The 20,265-nt window shown below is 45.6% G+C and overlaps 1 protein-coding gene across 2 annotated transcripts in view; it reads right to left on the bottom strand.

The window, feature by feature from the left end:
• The window catches only part of GNAO1 (G protein subunit alpha o1), a 302,091-nt gene that overhangs the window by 81,706 nt on the left and 200,120 nt on the right, over window positions 1-20,265 (bottom strand). For both annotated transcript variants that reach the window (XM_061594079.1, XM_061594078.1), the window contains exon 4: window positions 14,434-14,594. In XM_061594079.1, coding sequence (XP_061450063.1) covers window positions 14,434-14,594 — 161 coding nt within the window. The remainder of the gene's footprint in view (window positions 1-14,433; window positions 14,595-20,265) is intronic.

The raw sequence follows: 20,265 nt of genomic DNA on the forward strand, positions 1-20,265 counted from the left end.
ATATGAAGGAAATTAATAGGAAGAACATGGAGCCCTGTTTCCTGACAAGTCATGTGAAGTTGTCAATGTTATGATGAGGGCAGTGTTGCCAAAAATATCCACAATGACATTCTGAACGGGTATCTTTTTAGAGCAAAGCGGCGTGCAATGTTTGTCCCTGGGAATATCAGCACAGCACAAACATATAACTGAATTTGAGCTTTGAAAAGGCAGAAATCTTCTATCTAGATTTATCACTGTAATGAGACTGAGCCAAATATTAAGCACAAAGAGTCACTTAGGAAGTATGAGTTCTCAGCTCTCCCAAGATCCCTCTGTAGTCTAAACGGGAACAAGTTCTCCAGAGTTTTGCAGTAGAGTGCAGAAATAAGTGGTCTGCTAAAACTTGTCTGTTAATACAAACAGGTAAAGTCAACATGATGAAGCAGCCATGCAGCTTCCACTCAGACAGCCATTACTAACTAACTGAGAACAATGATAGGACAAGAAGGGAGAAAGGGGAGGAGCAAAGCCTGCAAAAGCAACAAACACTTTACAGGAGGAATCATTGCCTCTTTGTCTATGGCTCCATACTGGTTCAGGTCACTTGCAATATGTGCTGGTCCTTTACTCCTAATACTCCAGACCAGTCAGAAGTCAGCAGTGTCCTAGACCAAGGCCCCAATCCCACCACCACACACAGTTTTTTCTTTAAAAAGAAACATTTTCTGCCATTGTCTGCAGGCTTCCAAACGCCACTGATGTATCAGAAGATGAAGGGCCAATAGAATATTTACTTATCAGGCTTCTATGTGGTTCTTGAATACGTAATGACGTAGAAAGAAAAAAAGAGTATGTGTGCCAAGGCTGCCTTTGCCTTTCCTTCTGAAATGAACCCAATCTCTGGGCCTCTCTGCTGCAGCAAAGGCCTAAATTGATGTAGCAGCCATTCTGTCTTCCCAGGGATCTTGGGGAATTGTGAGGGCTCCCTCTTGTCCGAGCCCACCCCCCTCCTCCAACAAGGTTCTCTTTTCTTTACCAGTTTGCAATTATGAGGAGGGAATGACTGATAAATGTGGAGAGGCGGAATAGCTCCCTCAAACTGTATTGCAACTGAAGACTTTCTGGAATTGGTAGTGTGTGTGTGTGTGTGTGTGTGTGTGTGCATGCGGAAGTACATCTATTTTGGCTTTTGGAAGACTTTGATGGACGGATAAGTTTCAGCCTGTATATCCCTATAGATCTGTAATTCCAACATCATGATCATCATTTCTGGAATTGATTAATCTTTATTGTCTGTTGACGACATGGCATTCTCTGTCCTAGGGACTGGTAATTGGGGTGGGAAAATGGTGTCTTGTGTGCTATAAAACCCAAGGAAACTCTGCAATGAAACAAGAGTTTAAGACCGTTAATACGTGAAGAGCTGGACATGACTGGAGAGGGCGGTCTCCATCTTTGTCTCTTCTCCAGTCATGCCAGCCCTTGGCGGAGGCTGCCCGTCAGCTACAGACTATCCAGCTGGCCAGATGAGGTGATGTAACAATCACCGGGGCCCTAAGCATCTGGAGCTCCCTGGGCCTCCTTGCGAGGTAGAACATTTCCAGGGGAAGGGCTTATGGTTACCCCGGTAACACATGGAACCTTCAGAGGAGCCGTTTGTGCTCTTTGCGTCTCCAGTTACCGCAGAAACCTTGAAGAGCAGCGACTGGGACAGCCACAGGAGCATCAGCCACGTGGAAGGCTGGACTGCGGAGAGGATGTTTCGTATGGTGGCCCATCCAGGACCTTCTTATTCAGCCTTAACTTTAAACATCATATCAGGTATTAGGCAACCCTATTCACTTATACTCAACTGGAGGTACATTTCACCACAACCCCCCCCCTCACATTTAAGTGCCAATCATTACATCACCAGTTATTTCAGTACTATGATGCGCTCCTTTTTCCTGGGCCCAGAAGTGAAGGTCACTGGATGTGGCAGGAGGAGGAGGAGGAGCTGGCCACGAAAACATTGAGGGGACAGGAAAGGAGGCAGTTTTGGAAAACACAATACCCACCCCCATTTTAGGGAAAGGAATGGATTATTTTTTTCCTGATCGAGTGGTCTTTTGGCACTGATCCCTGAAAATATCTGTCATCATCACTATATGGATATTTAATAATTCTCTGTTTTTCCTTTTATTTCCAGGTTGCAAGTTGGGGTGCAGGAGCAAGAAAAGGCACCTGAGTCAGCATTTTCTTTCCTCTACAGCAGGTCATCCTCCCTCCAGACTTGGCCAGTCTCTGCCCAGCAGTTTTAGGCTCATCTTCTCTTGCACCTTCACGTTTCCAGGACACTCCAAGCGGCCTCCTCCCTCTCCTCCTAAAAAGGTTGTGCTGAGGATGCCTTTGCAGGCCGTAAATGCTTCCCTTTTCTTTTGGGGAGAATGTTAGAATTCCTCCATGTGGGGTGTCTTAGCAATGGAAGGGGCTATACACACACACAAGAGCTGACACCCAAGACAGATACTCCAGAGACTATGCCTGTGTGGAAAGCAGGTGAGTGTCTCTGTCTCCATAGAGAAAAAAGCCTCTTGCTGGATCACAGCAAAGGCCTGTCTAGTCCAGTGGCCAGCCAAATGTCTCCAAGAAGCCCATAATCATTAGCCCACTCCTGTTGCTTGCCCTCTAGCAGGTGGAATTCAGTGGTAGGCAGGCCTTTGAACCTGGAGGTTCTATAGAGATATCATTGATAACAGCCTTTTTTTGCTGGTCTCTAAATTAATATCTTTCCAGTCAGTTTGAAATATCTTGTGAGGTCCAGGTTTTTGTTTCTCTGCTGTCCCTAGAGCATACCCCATAAGGGGAGTTGGTTTAATCAATAAACGAACTATTTTTTTCTGTGCTTAATGCTGTATTGGACTGGGGAGCTCTCACCCTAGGCCACCATTTTTCTTGGCATCCAAGCCCCACCGCCTCTCTATGGGTTTCAGATGCGGAGATTCCCATCCCTACCTGGAGATGTTGGGGGCTCAACCTGGGACCTTCTGCATGAAAGCAGATTGCCTAATACTATGCAGTAGACGTCCCTCAGCTTGGGAGGTATGAGTTTTCTAGTGTATTTAAAAGGAGGTTGGGATGGTCTCTCTTTAGAAATGCTGCTTAGTGAAGAAGAATCAGGTTTTTGAGCGAAACAGATACGAAGATGAAGAGAGGTGCTTGAGGAAACCAGCAGACAGAACGGCAGGCGCCTCCAAGTTCTGAAGACGCATAATTCAAGACAAAGGAGGAGCCAGGATCAAGGGGGTGGGTTGTCAAGGTAACAGGGCCTCCCCTCCTTTGTGAGGCCTCCTGCTGCTGGCTTAAAAGTCGCCAACCGCAAATGCCCAGTGTGGGAGTTAGGAGTAGATCTAGGAGAGGAGGTGAGGAGAGCAGTGGTGGCAGAGCTTGGAAAAGTTACTTTTTTGAACTACAACTCCCATCAGTCCAATCCAGTGGCCATGCTGGCTGGGGCTGATGGGAGTTGTAGTTCAAAAAAGTAACTTTTCCAAGCTCTGAGTGGTGGTTAGTGAGCAGAGCAGAGAAGGAGGTTTTGAATTTTCTATTTTTCCTTTCCTTTCAGTTTTATTTATTTATACTTTTCTTTATTTGATTTGTATTTTTCTTTATTTTCTTTATTTTTATTTTATTTCATTTTTTTTATTTTGTATATACTTTGTATATATCATATTTTGTATATATTTGTGTATATATTTTATAGATCTGTAGGGCTAGGCATAGGCATAGGGCTAGGATTAGGGGAGGGGGTGGAGTGTGTCAGGGAGGTATTTAGGTAGGTAGATTAGATAGGGCTTGGGGGTTTGAGAAACATCATAATGTCCAAACTGTAAGTGGGATTTCCTCTGACTCTATTTATATTCTGGGGGGAGGGCCCAGGTTTCCCCCCATGGCCTTGCCTCCCCACCTGAGGTCTCTAGGCCGGTCGCTCCGCTGCTCTCATGAGCTCAGGGGCTTCCCTTCATGGGCCCCTCGAAGCCTGCCTCCACCACCTCCTGAGCCACAGAGACCAGGAGGACTCTCCCTCTACAGTCTGACCTACTCAAGAGAAGCCTTCTTAGGTCCTGCCTTGAGCTAGCCGACTCCCCTCTGGAAGGGCTCCACTCCTCCAGACTCTTTCCCTGCGTTTCCCCTCTCCCTCCCGCCTCAGTCCTTCTCCTCCATCTTTCATCTCTCCTGCTGTCTACCTCAGCAGACACTCCCCGCCTGCCTGCCAACCACTCTAGCTCCAGCCAAGACTCCTTTATGTTCCTGGGCTGCCCAACTGTTTTGGCTCATCTTCTCTTGCACCTTCACGTTTCCAGGACACTCCAAGCGGCCTCCTCCCTCTCTTCCTAAAAAGGTTGTGCTGAGGATGCCTTTGCAGGCCGTAAATGCTTCCCTTTTCTTTTGGGGAGAATGTTAGAATCCCTCCATGTGGGGTGTCTTAGCAATGGAAGGGGCTATACACACACACAAGAGCTGACACCCAAGACAGGTACTCTAGAGACTATGTCTGTGTGGAAAGCAGGTCAGTGTCTCTGTCTCCATAAAAGAGAAAAAAGAGCCTCTTGCTGGATCACAGCAAAGGCCCGTCTAGTCCAGTGGCCAGCCACATGTCTCCAAGAAGCCCATAATCATTAGCCCACTCCTGTTGCTTGCCCTCTAGCAAGTGGAATTCAGTGGTAGGCTGCCTTTGAACCTGGAGGTTCTATAGAGATATCATTGATAACAGCCTTGGACAGACTTCTTCTCCTTGCCTCCATGAATTTGTGGAATCCCCTTTCCAACCATCCAAGCTAGTAGTCCTCATCATATCTTGTGCCTGTGAATTCCATATGTTAATTACATGGTACTTGAAGGTCATCCTCCCTCCAGACTTGGCCAGTCTGTGATTAAGCAAGAGTGAAGGTAAGTAACAGCCACACCCTGGAAGCCCAGAATGAGCCCAGGGGACTCACTTTCCACATAAAATCCATGGTCTGTAGCCTCAACTGGGGTCTGAGGAAGGTCTGCCTCTGAGGTGCAAGGTGCATGCCGAAACAAGGTCCTAACAACACGGAGGGAAAACGAAGACAAGGAAATGTGGTCTGAGGAGGAGGAGGAAGAGAGGTTCAACAACACTCACCTACCCAACCAACAAGTGACCACAGAGTCAGTGAGAGGAAGAACAGGATTACATCTCTCAGCGTCCACTGCTTTAGGTAACTAAATCTTGTTGTCTCCCATTCCAACTCTTCCAGGCCCACTGGCCACCTTGAACCGTCCCCCACCCAATGGGGGCTGCATCTCTTAATTCAAGGCCCACTGGCCTCCTTTCCCCCCCAACTAAGGGGGCGTCTTCTCTTCCTTCCAGGCCCACTGGCCTCCTGCACCCCACCAAGGGGGTTTCTTCTCTTCCTTCCAGGCCCACTGGCCTCCTGCACCTCCACCAAGGGAGCTTCATCTCTTACTTCCAGGCCCACTGGCCTCCTGCACCTCCACCAAGGGGGCTTCATCTCTTCCTTCCAGGCCCACTAGCCTCCTTGAACCCCACCAAGGGGGCTTCATCTCTTACTACCAGGCTCACTGGCCTCCTTTCACCCCCACCAAGGGGGTCTCTTCTCTTCCTTCCAGGCCCACTGGCCTCCTGCACCCCCAGCAAGGGGGTTTCTTCTCTGCCTTCCAGGCCCACTGCCCTCCTGCACCCCCAGCAAGGGGTCTCTTCTCTTCCTTCCAGGCCCACTGGCCTCCTGCACCCCCAGCAAGGGGGTTTCTTCTCTTCCTTCCAGGCCCACTGGCCTCCTGCACCCCCACCAAGGGGGCTTCATCTCTTCCTTCCAGGCCCACTGGCCGCCTGCACCCCCACCACGGGGGCTTCATCTCTTCCTTCCAGGCCCACTGGCCTCCTGCACCCCCACCAAGGGGGCTTCATCTCTTCCTTCCAGGCCCACTGGCCTCCTGCACCCCCACCAAGGGGGTTTCTTCTCTGCCTTCCAGGCCCACTGGCCTCCTGCACCCCCACCAAGGGGGCTTCATCTCTTCCTTCCAGGCCCACTGGCCTCCTGCACCCCCACCAAGGGGGTTTCTTCTCTTCCTTCCAGGCCCACTGGCCTCCTGCACCCCCACCAAGGGGGTTTCTTCTCTTCCTTCCAGGCCCACTGGCCTCCTTTCACCCCCACCAAGGGGGCTTCATCTCTTCCTTCCTGGCCCACTGGCCTCCTTTCACCCCCACCAAGGGGGTCTCTTCTCTTCCTTCCAGGCCCACTGGCCTCCTGCACCCCCACCAAGGGGGCTTCATCTCTTCCTTCCTGGCCCACTGGCCTCCTTTCACCCCCACCAAGGGGGTCTCTTCTCTTCCTTCCAGGCCCACTGGCCTCCTTTCACCCCCACCAAGGGGGTCTCTTCTCTTCCTTCCAGGCCCACTGGCCTCCTGCACCCCCACCAAGGGGGCTTCTTCTCTTCCTTCCAGGCCCACTGGCCTCCTTTCTCCCCCACCAAGGGGGTCTCTTCTCTTCCTTCCAGGCCCACTGGCCTCCTTTCACCCCCACCAAGGGGGCTTCATCTCTTCCTTCTAGGCCCACTGGCCTCCTGCACCCCCACCAAGGGGGCTTCATCTCTTCCTTCCAGGCCCACTGGCCTCCTGCACCCCCAGCAAGGGGGTTTCTTCTCTTACTTCCAGGCCCACTGGTTTCCTTTCACCCCCACCAAGGGGGCCTCTTCTCTTCCTTCCAGGCCCACTGGCCTCCTGCACCCCCACCAAGGGGGCTTCATCTCTTCCTTCCAGGCCCACTGGCCTCCTGCACTTCCAACTAAGGGGGTTTCTTCTCCTACTTTGAGGCCCACTGGCCACTTTCACCCCCTTCCGCTGTGTTGTTTCCGTTAGGCCCTTGCCTATGTGCCCAGGGTAGCGCTGATCGCCACTTTTGGGGTCGGGAAGGAATTTTCCTCTAGGGCAAATTGCACACAATCCCTGGAGGTTTTTTGCCTTCCTCTGGGCATCCGGCAGAGGCCACCTCTTAGGTCTGGTAGCACTAACCTTTTTAACCATAGAAATCTATGTTCATTCATACTGAGGCGTTCTTGTGGCCTTGATCCATAATTATTATCTGTAATTAACGTGGGCTTCACCAATTATTGTAGAATTAACCTCTAGGCAACTCTTTTGACTATAAGTAGGGGAAAGGCTAAAAATGGTAAGCATTACGCGACATAGCTTCCTCCTCGTCCTGGGCTTCCATAGAGTCAGCCAGGATAGGGCCCTGAGGATAAAAGCATTTCAGACAGAACCTCCAAGTTTACAGACATGGACTCTGGATTAGGTCGGAGAATAACTGCAGGCCTCGTTCTTGATTTAAATAATAATAATAATAATAATAAAATTTTATTTTTGAGTCGCCTATCTGGCCAAATAAACGGCCACTCTAGGCGACGTACAATATCATGATAAAATACAATATAACCAAAAATATAGTAATTAAAATTAAACAGCATTAAACAACATTAGAAACTGACCCATCCCCAGAGACCCCATAGGCCTGCCTAAATAGCCAGGTCTTTAAGGCCCGGCGGAAACCTGTCAGGGAGGGGGTGTGGCAAAAATCGAAAGGAAGGGAGTTCCAGAGGGTGGGGGCCACAATCGAAAATGCCCTTTCTCTGGTCCGCACCAGCCTAGCTGTTTTAACTGATGGGACCGAGAGGAGGTCTTGTGCGGCTGATCTTGTCATGCGTCATAATTGGTGATGCTGGAGGCGCTCCTTCAGATAAACTGGGCCGGAACCATATAGGGTTTTAAAGGTCAATACCAACACTTTGAATTGGTCCCAGTAAACAACTGGTAACCAGTGTAGATCCACTAACACCGGGGTGATATGATCACGGCAACGGCTGTTCTTAATCAAGCGCGCCGCCGCAGTCTGTACCAGCTGTAATTTCCGGACCGTTTTCAAGGGTAACCCCACGTAGAGCGCATTACAGTAGTCTAAGCGAAAGGAGACCAGGGCATGTATCACCCGTGGGAGCAGATGTACAGGAAGGCAGGGTTGTAGCCTCCGTATCAGATGTAATTGATAGCAAGCCGCCTGGCTCACTGGCGAGACCTGAGCCTCCATAGACAGCTGGGAGTCAAGAATGACCCCAAGGCTACGGACTTTCAGGGGTAATCCTCACTTCAGGCAGATATATGCTTTCCTATTATTAAGAAACCCACACTTTAGCAACTCTACATCCTCCCATTGGAATGCCCCTTAAGGAGATCACAGAATTTTACATTAATTCGTACTGAGTAGCTCTCATGCCTTTAGTCCATAGTTATTATCCACGGTAACAAGTGGGAAACAGAGGGTCGTGTCAGGCCAACTCCAGTTAGTAAGAGTGCATGTTTATGGCCTTTTCCCCACGTGCCCAGGGTAGCGCTGATCGCCACTTTTGGGGTCGGGAAGGAATTTTCCTCCGGGGCAGATTGGCCAAAGCCCCTCGAGGTTGTTTGCCTTCCTCTGGGCATCCGGCAGAGGTCACTTGCTAGGTTAGGTGTTAAGTTTCTATAAATAATTGTGTTCTAATCATGCTGTAATCAGGCTTCAATTGGCATAAACAAGATTCAATTGGCATAAACAATTGGCATAAACAATTGGCATAATCAAGATTCAATTGGCATAACACTGAAATAAATACTTTTGACCTTTGAGCTCTACTTTTTGCCTCCTTTGTCTTTTTCATTGTGTTACGAATAAAAAGTATTGGTTTACGTTCACCATTGGTATAAATGGACTGAATAGCCAGTTCTGCCTCCATAGGGAACTTTGGAAAGTGAAGTCTTGTGAGGGGGACTGGGAATCTCTGAAAGAATTCTTGACGGCATTTTCTCCTCATCCCGTTTTGTGGGATATTCATGACAACTGACCAAAGTACTTGCATCCCTTTGAAATGCTGCACCAATGTAGCCACAATAGTTCAGAGGGGGCACAATTCCCCCCTTCTTCACCTGGGCTTTGTGGTTGTGATGTCCACAGTGATAGCGTAGCGGGGTGGAGGGGGGTCATTTTTGCATTCTTGGATTGTGATGATGCCCTTTGCTTCCCTGGATGGAGGTGTGTGTGTGGAAACCTCTGCTTTTTGCATGGCTGGAATGTAGCCTACTGTAGATATACATCTGCTGCTTCTAGGGATTTTTTCATTGTGTATTTCCAATCAAGTCGTCTGCATTTCTGCAGGAATTTGTGGGGTTTTTTCAAATGAAAATTGTCCACAGCATTTTAGTGTGAATTTCTCCTAATAAACACATTTTTGTAGGCACTTTTATTTATTATTTGTCATTTGTTATTTTATTTATTTATTAAATTTATATCCCGCCCTTCCTCCCAGAAGGAGCCCAGGGTGACAAACAAAAACACTAAAAAAACACTCTAAAGCATCTTAAAAACAGAAGACTTTAAAACATAGTAAAACAAAACATCTTTAAAAACATATTAAAGCAAAAAACATATTAAAACAAAACATCTTTAAAAACATATTAAGACAAAGCATCTTTAAAAACATATTAAAGCAAAGCATCTTTGAAAACATCTTTTTAAAAAAAAATGATTAAAAACATATAAAAATATAATTACAACACAGATGCAAATTGGGATAAGGTCTCTATTTAAAAGTCTTGTTGAAAGGGGAAGGTCTTCAGTAGGCCCCGACAAGATAACAGAGATGGTGACTCTCTAATATTTAAGGGGAAGGAATTCCAAAGGGTAGGTGCCACTACAGTAAAGATCGTCTTCCTATGTTGTGTGGAATGGACCTCCTGATAAGACGGTATCTGCAGGAGGCCCTCACCTGCAAAGCGCAGTGATCAAACAGGTATATGAGGGGTAAGACTGTCTTTCAGGTATCCTGGTCCCAAGCCGTGTAGGACTTTCTGTACCAAAATGAGAACCTTGAACTTGGCTCAGTAGCTAATGGGCAGCCATTGCAATTCTTTCAGCAGTGGGGTAACATGTTGCCGATACCCTGCCCCAGTGAGCAGTCGAGCCACCACATTTTGCACCAGCTGCAGATTCCAGACCAATCTCAGGGGCAGCCACAGTTGGAGGCAGTATGATTCTGATTACCAGTTGTTGTTGGAAGCCGCAGCAGGGGAGAGGGTTCTTGCTTCCTATGGGCAACTGGTGGGCCACTGTGAGAACAGGATGCTGGATTAGATGGGCCACTGGCCTGAACCAGCAGAGAGGCTCTTCTGATGTTCTTATGTTTCAACAGGCTGGGTTCAGTAACGCAAGGAAGCATTTCCTGTGTAAGTGACCCACTTCTCTCTCTGTCTCTCTGTCTCTGTCTCTGTCTCTCTCATCAAATGGGACATTTTAAACTGTTGTTAACTTTAAAACTACACAATGACTTTGCACCAAACCAATGAACGGCTCATCCCAGCAGCACACTGAAATGTGTGAAATTGTTTCACCTTTAAAAACAAACTTTAAAGTATGTTATTTACCAACATACATTAAAATATATTAAAATGAGAAAACAAAGACCCCTGTTCCTCCATCCATCATGTTCGGGCTGCTGTAACTCAGCCAGTGTGTAATCTGATTCAAACTCTCCATTCCAAGTTTCATAGTAAATGGGCAAATTTCATTTAAGAATGTAAGAAAAGCCCTGCTAGATCAGTCCAAAGGCCCATCTAGCCCAGTATCCTGTCCTCACAGTGGCCAACCGGATGCCCCAAAGCAAAGCTCGCAAGCAGGACCTGAATGCAACAGCACTCTCCCCACAAACGATCCCCAGCAACTGATGTTCAATGGCATATTGCCCCCAACAGTGGAGCCAGAACATTTCCGATAGATTGAATTCTTTTGATTGTGAGAATACTTTTGTTTTATAATGACAGCATGATAAATATGCACTCCGCTGTAACTACTGCAGTTCTATATTCTCTCTAGTTCTTAGATTATGAACCATTTCTCTTCACTGAATGAACACCATTTTAGCAACTTGCTGGAGATTTATACGATCTTTTTTGGTGGCAAAAGGAAAATGGTCAAGGGCTAAATAAATTGCAAGTGTGTCATTAACAGCCCTGAGTGAACAGTCATTTGTATTACTGCCTGGAGCAAATAATGGCCTGAAATAGCTGTTTTTGTATGGTGATGGGGGTGAGCAAAGGAAGCGCTCGCAACCCTGACGACTTTGACCGTCCCTCTCTTTCACAGAGTTAAAAAGCACCAGAGGGACAGCAGCAGTCACAGATCTGAACATATTATGGTCAGATGGGATTTCAGCTTAATGATAAACTTGGAACTGCACAGTCTTCAGCCATAAAGATTCATGGGGAAAGGGTAACACTGGGTTTCAGTTTCTTCCTAGCTATAAGAGCAATTTATCCAGATATTGAAAAGATCATACCTAGTTAGTCCAGGGCTCTAAGAAAAAAGGTTACTGGCTAAGGTGCACCAATATGAAGCCACCAAATTGCTCTAGAAGAATAAACTCCCCCCCCCCAGGATTGAAGACAATGCAGAATAGCTTCCAGCAACACCAGTTCCATATATATTGACTGAATATCCCCCCCTCCCCGATTTGCAAACAGAATTATGCTCAGGTAAGCTTCTCTGCATGCGGTTCCCTTGGGCAGCACTGACTTCATTAGTTATTATGGCTTGTGGACATGTATATACAAGTATTTAAAGTAACACTTGCTCAATAATTTGCTTTTAATAATGTTATTTGTTATTTAATTTTGAGAATTGTATTATTTTATTGATGTATTATGTTCTATTGATGTATTGTTATGTTCGTGTTTTTTGTAAGCCGCCTTGAGGGCCTTTTGGCCATAAGGCGGGGTATAAATTTAATAAATAAATAAATAAATATTACCTGAAGGTATGTAATCTTGACAATGCAACATTTATATGTTTCTAGCATGCCTTTCATCAGTAACAATGCCAGAAATATGTCTACAGTTCAGACAAGCATATTTGTTTTCATTTTCCTAGAGAGGTGAACAAAAATGGCATGTCTTGAATTCATGGCATTATGTACCGAATCAATACTATTTTCCAGGGGGCATCTGCCCACAGGACGGATTTGAGAAACTATGGCTGTGAGCACACTAGTTGCCTACAGCAAAGCGTTTCCATTGGTCATACCTGGAGGCGCAATGGGTTGATCTGCTGATCTGTTGCAAAATCTGTTTGAAGCTGATTTTTTTTAAAAAAAAAGTATTCGAGCTGATCCCAGTAGGATTTACAGTAAAAAGGGGCAGGGTTTGATGAGTGTCATGTGCCCCTGTTTTCAGAAAAGAGAGGTGAAGATGCACTGGACCGGCACAACAGTAAGAGAGTCTCTACCCTAAGCAACTGAGGCACTGAATGAGAATACTAATAATTAATTGTAAGGTGTTTGCCTCTCACGGAGGCACAGAGGAAGTGAAGGATTTGAGCTGGGGATAGGGGAGAATTCAATTCAGTTCACATCTGCGAGGCCAGCGAGGCCCAGGCCAGGCCAGGCCTGCCCAAGCCACCACCTCCACCGGGGCAGGAGGAGGCGCAGGAGCCGGAGGGGAAGCCACAGCAGCAGCAGCCGCCACTGAGGAGCAAGCCCGGAACGAAGAGACTGGTGCCGTTGGATTATCTGGGTTGGGGCAGTCGGTGGTGGCTGGACTAAAATCCACCCTGAGTAGCATGGCGTTGCTAACCCAACATCTCAGTCGTCATGGGAAAAGGATCTCTCCTCCAGGTCTTTCCTTAAAATCCATTTCTTTGGACTTCTCCTGTGCCCATCCTTCTTCTCACCCACATTTATTTATTCATGTATTGGCTACTGTAAATTGTAAATTGTATTGTTTTATTGATGTATTTTGATGTATTGATGTATTTTATTGGTGTATTGATGTATTTTTATATTTGTGTTTTTTTGTAAGCCGCCTTGAGGGCCTTTTGGCTGAAAGGCGGGGTAGAAATAAATAATAGTCATCATCATCTCAAGCCAAATCTATCAAATCCACACTTTCTGAAACAATATGAGAACTGATATGCAGTTGTCTTTCAAGATTTGCACTTATTCAGATTTTGCAATGCAGTTCGCCAACCAAATAATATTTGCAAAAATGCCTATGTTAGGTGAAAGCACTAAAATGAAAATATGAGTGAAATTAACACACAAAAGTGCATTATATGATAAATTGCTTGCAAAAATGTTTACATTAGTCAAAACTGCCTACAAAAAGGAGAAATTTGCACTAAAATGCTGGAAAATTTCATGGTTTTAAAAAAATTCTCAAATTGATGCATAAATATGGATAGATGAATTTAAGACTAGAAAAATGAGAAATTGAGAGAACCAAAATTGACAGATCTTTCCATCCCTAATCTGAGCTATGGCCCTTCCCCTAACAGTATGCTTAACAAATCCAATAATTTGTTCTGTTGTGGCTGCATCATGTGGGTGACATATCATATGATTGGCCAAACAGCTGAATCTCTTTCCCCCTCATGCTTTACAACTGATGAGTATCCAGCATCTGCCAAATTATGATTGCTGATTCCTAAATGCAAAGGATCTTACTTTTTTATTCAATGACATTTTTCACAAATGATCTGATGAAGCTGAGGTTGCCAACAAAAGTTGCCCCGTTCTGCTCAGCAAAACATTGAATAAAATTCATTATTTAGAAATTATGTGGGTTGCTGCTCTCCAGTTTGCAAAAGGATAATTGCCAAGTGAGAGCTTTGAAAAGTTTGAAATGAATTCCCGTCTCATATGCCCAGAGGCATCCTACTCTTCCCAGCCACTTATGGGTATGGCTATAAGGGAGTTCATCTAGACCAGCCTTTCCTAACCAGTGTGCCTCCAGATGTCAGCCAGCATTGCCAATGGTCAGGAAAGATGGGAGTTGAGGTCCAACAACATCTGGAGGCATACTGGTGGGGAAAGGCTGATCTAGATGGGTGTGGCCTATGCAGGCCGACTGAGATTCTTGGGCAGGAGTTGTCTGCAGTGGCATGTGGCTGGGTGATGGAGTGCAGTGGTGCTGTTCCAGCGGCGGCAGTGATGTGCTGTGCTCACCAGGATGAGGATGGGGTGAAACAGCAGCAAGGACAAGGAAGCTCCGGGTTGTTGCTGGTGGCCCTGCAGGCATGCTTGCACCTGCAAGGGCCACTACAGGTGCCAACCCTGCTCAACTCGCCACAGGCATGCACCTCCAGGGCTACCGCCAACTCGGAGCTCTCCTGACCTTGACACCACCTTGCCTCACTCAATCTCTGCTCCAGGGAGTGACAGCACTGCTGCGACACAGAGGGACCTACTGGTCCTGCTTGACACACACCTCTTGCACGGCTGCTGGAGGTTGCTGCCAGCCCAACTGCTTCAAACTCTTGAGCTGAAAAGGTCTGGAAATGGGCGCTAAGCTCATGCTGAAGTATGAGAATGTACAGCGCTGTAGCCTCTCCTTGGGACCGGCGGAATACTCACTACTGAGCAGAGTCGTTGAGCTGATATTCTCGGGAGCGGTTGAAGCATTCTTGGAGGCCAGAGTCTGCCCAAAGTCTCATCATTGCGGAAAGGAGCTCTGGAGAGAATGGCTCTGTGTCCTCCATCCGACTGACGACGTCACAGACCATCTTTGCGTCAGCCTAGAGAAAGAACAAGGGACGTGTTACATTTGTGCATTGCTAGAAGAATCTGCAAGAACTAGGAAAGCACATCAGGAATGAATAAATAAATTCAGTTTATTGTTCATTTTCATTCTTAAAGCCGTCATTTGTTTCAGGTTCATATAGTTACAATGGCGCCCATTTTCTGAAGAATATCATCGACTTCTTCCTTTCCTATCGGTTTCTATGTGAGACCCGGGCAACCTTTTGCTAACCTCCTATTTCCATATTTTAACCCATTTTGCAGGAATTTTTCAGGTATTCTATCACTTCTCCAAACAATCAGACCTGCCAAAATTCAGATAGATAGAAAAAAGGATGCCCATTTAAAAGGGAATTTTAAAAGATCGATAGCAGGAGCGGGGAACCTTTTTAAGCCTGAGAGCCACATGGTCTTCCAGGCAACCTTCTGAGGGTCACATAACAGTGGTTGGTGAGGCCAGACGCAAAAGTGGATGTAGCAATGACTGTAAATTTTACCTGTGTAGGGTAGCCTAGTTTGCACACTCTCTCCTCTATCTTCACTCCAGGAAAGCAAGCGTCATTATCAGAGTTCAAGGGCATATTCATGTCAGACAAAAACAGGGTGCACAGTAGGGCTAGGAAGGGGTGTGGGCTGGGGAGAATTCCAAGATATAGATGGAGAAGCTTGGAGAGGCCACATTTGGCCTTTGGGCTTGAGGTTCTTCACCCCTGGTGTACAGCATAACTGCTATGTGAACATTCACCTATGTTTAGTCCAAGTCCTGCACACCAAGAGGTGTTCAAAGAGAGCAATATATATATATATATATATGTTAGGTTGCTAGGGACTGGAGGGCAAGTTTCAGTGATGCTCCCAAACTTTTTATTCACGCTTAGCATTCTTCAAAGAATTCAGTTCTGTATGGGCATGGCATTGTTGGTTTTGTAGACTCATGAGGAGGTATGGGTGAATCTATCAATTTTGGTTTCTTATCTTCCCAGTATTAAGTTCAGTTCTCTACATTTCCACATCAGTTTGCATTTTTTAAAAAAGTCCTCATTAAAATTATTTATTTATTTATTTATTTATTGCATTTGTATACTGCCCCATAGCCAAAGCTCTCTGGGCGGTTTACAACAATTAGTCAGCATTTTTATGCAAATGTCTCCTAATATACATTTTTACATGCAGTATTGCCTAATTTAAAAAACCTCTGTGGTGCAGAGTGGTAAGCGGCAGTAACGCAGCCGAAGCTCTGCTCACAGCCGGAGTTCGATTCTAATGGAAGGAGGAAGTCGAATCTCCGGTAAAAGGGGTCGAGGTCCACTCAGCCTTCCATCCATCCGTGGTCGGTAAAATGAGTACCCGGCATACGCTGGGGGGTAAAGAAAGGCTGGGGAAGGAACTGGCAAACCCACCCCATATATATGGTCTGCCTAGTAAACGTCGCAAGACGTCACCCTAAGAGTCGGAAACGACTCGCACTATAAGTGCGGGGACACCTTTACCTTTTTTATTGTCTAATTTCTTTGTATTCTATATTTGCCTAAGAATGTCATCACACAGCAGTTTACTTGGCCACCAATAGGTGGTGCTGTGAATTACAGTGTGACAACAGACTTCTGAGAGCTGCTGGGCCAGGAAAGAAGGGAGATGGAGGCAGACAGACTGGTATAAATAGCAGCGGTGGGTTTGGTGACCTGTAAAGCGGAGGGGTGGGTGGCTTTGATGTGGGGTAAAAGAGGGGGTGTATAGCTTTCGCAAGGGGTAAAAGGAGGGGGTGGGTGGCTTTGGGGACCTACAAATGGAGGGGTAGCTGGATTTGGTGAAGGGTAAAGGGAGGGGGGTTGGAGTGGGTGGGGATAGGTGAGTTGGAAAGCAAACCAAGCAGGGGCACAGCCCCTAGTTTACACATTTTTGCAAAGCAATTTCCCCTAATATAATGCATTTTTGTATGTTACTTTCACAAATATATGCACTTCACCCTAGTATATGCATTTATTGTATGCCTTACTTGGTTGGAGAACTGCATTGCAAAATTCAGAGGCTGTGTTTCCGTTCACTCAGTGTTTTGGAAAGTGCAAATTAGGTAGATTGGCCTTTAAATGTGAACTGAATCATTTCTCCCCCAACCCTACTCATAAGTAAGACTCTGTAGAATAGGTAATCTATCTGGTCTCCCAGTACATGTACCCAGAGAATAGAAAAGTTGGATTTCTTGCTCACGCTCTAAAGGAGATGTAATACAGTGCACAGTATAGATACTATAGCTATTTTGAAGGACAGTAAAGCATTATTATTTCTATGTATCTATCTTCTAACAGTTTACATAAAACAATAAAAAACATTTCTAGGAAAATAGCAATAAAACCAAACTTTACAAACAAGTAGATAATCAAGATACAGATAAATGCAACAGTTTTAAAAACAAATACACATAATAAAATTCCATGTCCTTCAACCCAAGACCAGCAGAAGTAAGGAAATACCGCCCTGCGCTCCTTTGGGAGGAAGGGTGGGATTGAAATTCCACAAACAAACAAATAAATAATACATGCACATTTGCTGAAGTGTCATAATTCATGGAAGCTGCAGGATTTAGCTTTCCTTGGGGCAGAATGATGTTCTTCCCTTAATGTGGACAGAATTATCCATGAGCATATCATGCTTCATCTCCGCTATGAGAGGAGAGGATTGATAGTGCCTGTCGCATGCATCCTTAAAATCTATAATAACAACCTCTCTGTGGTCGCTTTCAGATGACCTATTTATTGAGCATTCATCCTGATTTGTTGCACAATGTTTGCAGGAACGTTAGACAACATTGACTATTTATTGAGCATTCATTCTAATTTGTTGGCGGGGTTAGATTGCATCAAATAATTGTTATCCCACACTTGCCAATGCATTTTCCAGTCACTTTCCTTATTGCAAAAAGTTTGTGGGGTTTTTTTTGGAGGGGGGGGACACAAGAGGTCCAAATCAACTGTGCAACCTAAATTTGTCAGTATGTGATTGAATCCCACTGTCAAATAGTGACAGTCTGGAAGTGCCCCATATAAGGCAGAAAGGATGTGTCAATATGAGTTATCTCAGTTTCTCATTTTTCCCAAGGTTAAATTCAGTTCTCCACATTTCTGCACCAATTTGCAATTTTTAAAAAATGACAATTCTTCAGCATTTTAGTGTGAATTTCTCCTAACATGTTTTTGTAGGCAGTTTTGACTAACAGACACATTTTTGCAAGCAATTTCTCCTAATATACTTTATTTCCCTATGTTATTTAATTTTATGTGCGCTTTCCCCTAATATGTGCATTCTTGTAAACCTTATTTGGTTGGAGAACTGCATCACAAAATTTGGGTAAGGGGAGATCTTGGCTATGCTTCAGTTGACTTGCTGTTTCAGAAAGTGCAAACTGAATCAAATTTATCCACCATCCCTTGCCCGTATGAACTTTTCTTATCCATCAGCTATCTTGTTGCTAATATACAAAAACTGCGAATTCTCTCTAGTCTTCCTCCTTCTGTTTCCTACCCTTGAAGCACCACTGCAACCTTTTCCTTTCCGGCAAGTCTTCCACATATCACTGTAGCTCTGCTGAGGAAGCTGTTTGCTAGAATGCATCAATTTGTTGTCTTTGAAGTGCAGAAACATATCATTGGAAGGGACAGGCACTGGTTCACTAGCAACTGGCTGGATGCACAGGCCTCTCAAGCCAAGGAGGGACATTGTGTAATTTATTGTGGCATGACTATAATTTGGGGGAAATGGCACGCCAAGGAAAATACAGTGGCAACTGATTACAATGAACCTGTGGTCAGAGGTTGGCAATGTACAGTCCCACAGGCTGTATCTTGCCTGCCAATGCTTTTCCCACACAACCATGTAAAAGTGCTTGGATGACTCATCGCTGTGCAGCAATGCAGGTCTGTACAAAGCCTGGGTGAGCCTTTATTACTCTACTCTTTCTTCTTGCTCCAAACAGGCCTAAACTCAGAGCCGCCCCTAGGAACCAGGAAGTGGGGCAGTTGCCCTGGGACCCGTGCTTTGGGGGGGCCTGCACTTGGCGATGAGAAGCTGGGCTGCGGCAGGGTTTTTTCTCTTCAGCCGTGCAGTCTCACCAGCCGCTTTCCACTCTTGGGGAATCTCCCGCTCTTCGGCTGCATGCCTGAGCGGTTTTTCCCTTTTCCGCTCATCAGCTGTGAAGCGAGTGTGCGTGCGGTGCTTAGCTAGCTAATTTTAGGCAGGAGGTTTGAATCCCCTGCCTGAGTGGCTTCCTTGTGCTGCCTGCTGCCCGCTCATCAGCTGTGCAGCACGTTTACAGGCAGCGCTTGCAGGCTTATTCTGGATGGGAGGTTTGAAAGAGAAAAAGAATGTGGGGGGCCCCCAACTATGCTTTTGCCCTGGGCCCCACACACATGCTAAGGACAGGCCTGCCTAAGCTATCAGCATCCAGAAACCAGGTCAGGCCTTCACAATGTGCAGCCCACCAGGGGGTGGGAGGGGATGGAACTGAGAATTTCAGGCAGCAGAGCTCAGTCCCCAAACTCGATAGGATACAGAAGCAAATCACGGGAGTTACTGGCCTGATCTTTTCCGTGCAGTTTTACCACCTCTACAGCGATTGGAGGGAGTACTGTGACTCAGTCTAAGGCTGCAAATGAATTCCATCTAAAGAGCCCCAGAGTATGGTCTGAAGGCACATTGAGCCACCACCTTGCTGAAGCTAAGCAGGTCTGGAGTCCAGTCAATGCCTGGATGGGGGATCTCGTGTACATCCCATTAGCTTCCATATTGGAAGGAAGGTGGGATATAAATAATAAAGTAACATGGAGGTTTAAAATGAAGGGTTCCACAGAACTGTGTGTCAAAATGGGTGTCTGCAGTATCTTTTAACCACCTGGGGGGGTTATTGAGGGGCAGTATTAAAAATATTTATAATAAATAGATAAAATATGCACATATTTCAGTTGCTCCCTCTTTGTAAAAAAAAAATCTATTTTTAATATCAAACAGACTCTGGATGCATTTGCAAAAGCATATATAGTTCAAAGTTCACCCTGCATCATGGATTTTGTAGTCTTGGGCAGATTTGTATAAAATTAGATGGGAAGAATGGCACAGCAAACAACAGTTTGGAAGCAAGGTCCAAGAGACCAGATGGATTTGTCATGGAGATTTGTGACCCCTGTAGATTTGTGTTCCCTGTAGGAAATAGATTTCAGAAAGGGAATCCCAACTCTGGGTTCCACACATCCATAGCAAATGCCTGTTTTCATTCTGGGTTGGGGCAGGGAGCGTGAGAACCAAGGATGGAAGGATCTGTCAGTTTTGGTTTTCAGTTTCTCATTTTAAATTCAGTTCTCCACATTTCTGCTGCAATCTGTGATTTTTGTTTAAAAAAAATCCTTATGAAAAACCAGTGTTTTAGTGTGAATTTCTCCTAATAAACATGTTTATGTATGCAGTTTTGACTAAGGTACATATTTTTGCAAGGAATTTCTCCTAATATAAGTCATTTTTGTATATTTTCATGAATATATTCATTTTATGGACACTTTACGCTAATATATGCATTTTTGTAGTCACTGGGTGGAAAACCGCATCACAAAATTTGCATAAGTGAAGATTTCAAAGGACAGCTAAGTTTCGATTCTCACATTGTTTCGCAAAGTGCAGATT

This window comes from Rhineura floridana, chromosome 13 (assembly GCF_030035675.1).
Source record: "Rhineura floridana isolate rRhiFlo1 chromosome 13, rRhiFlo1.hap2, whole genome shotgun sequence".
NCBI classification, from domain to species: Eukaryota; Metazoa; Chordata; class Lepidosauria; order Squamata; family Rhineuridae; genus Rhineura; species Rhineura floridana.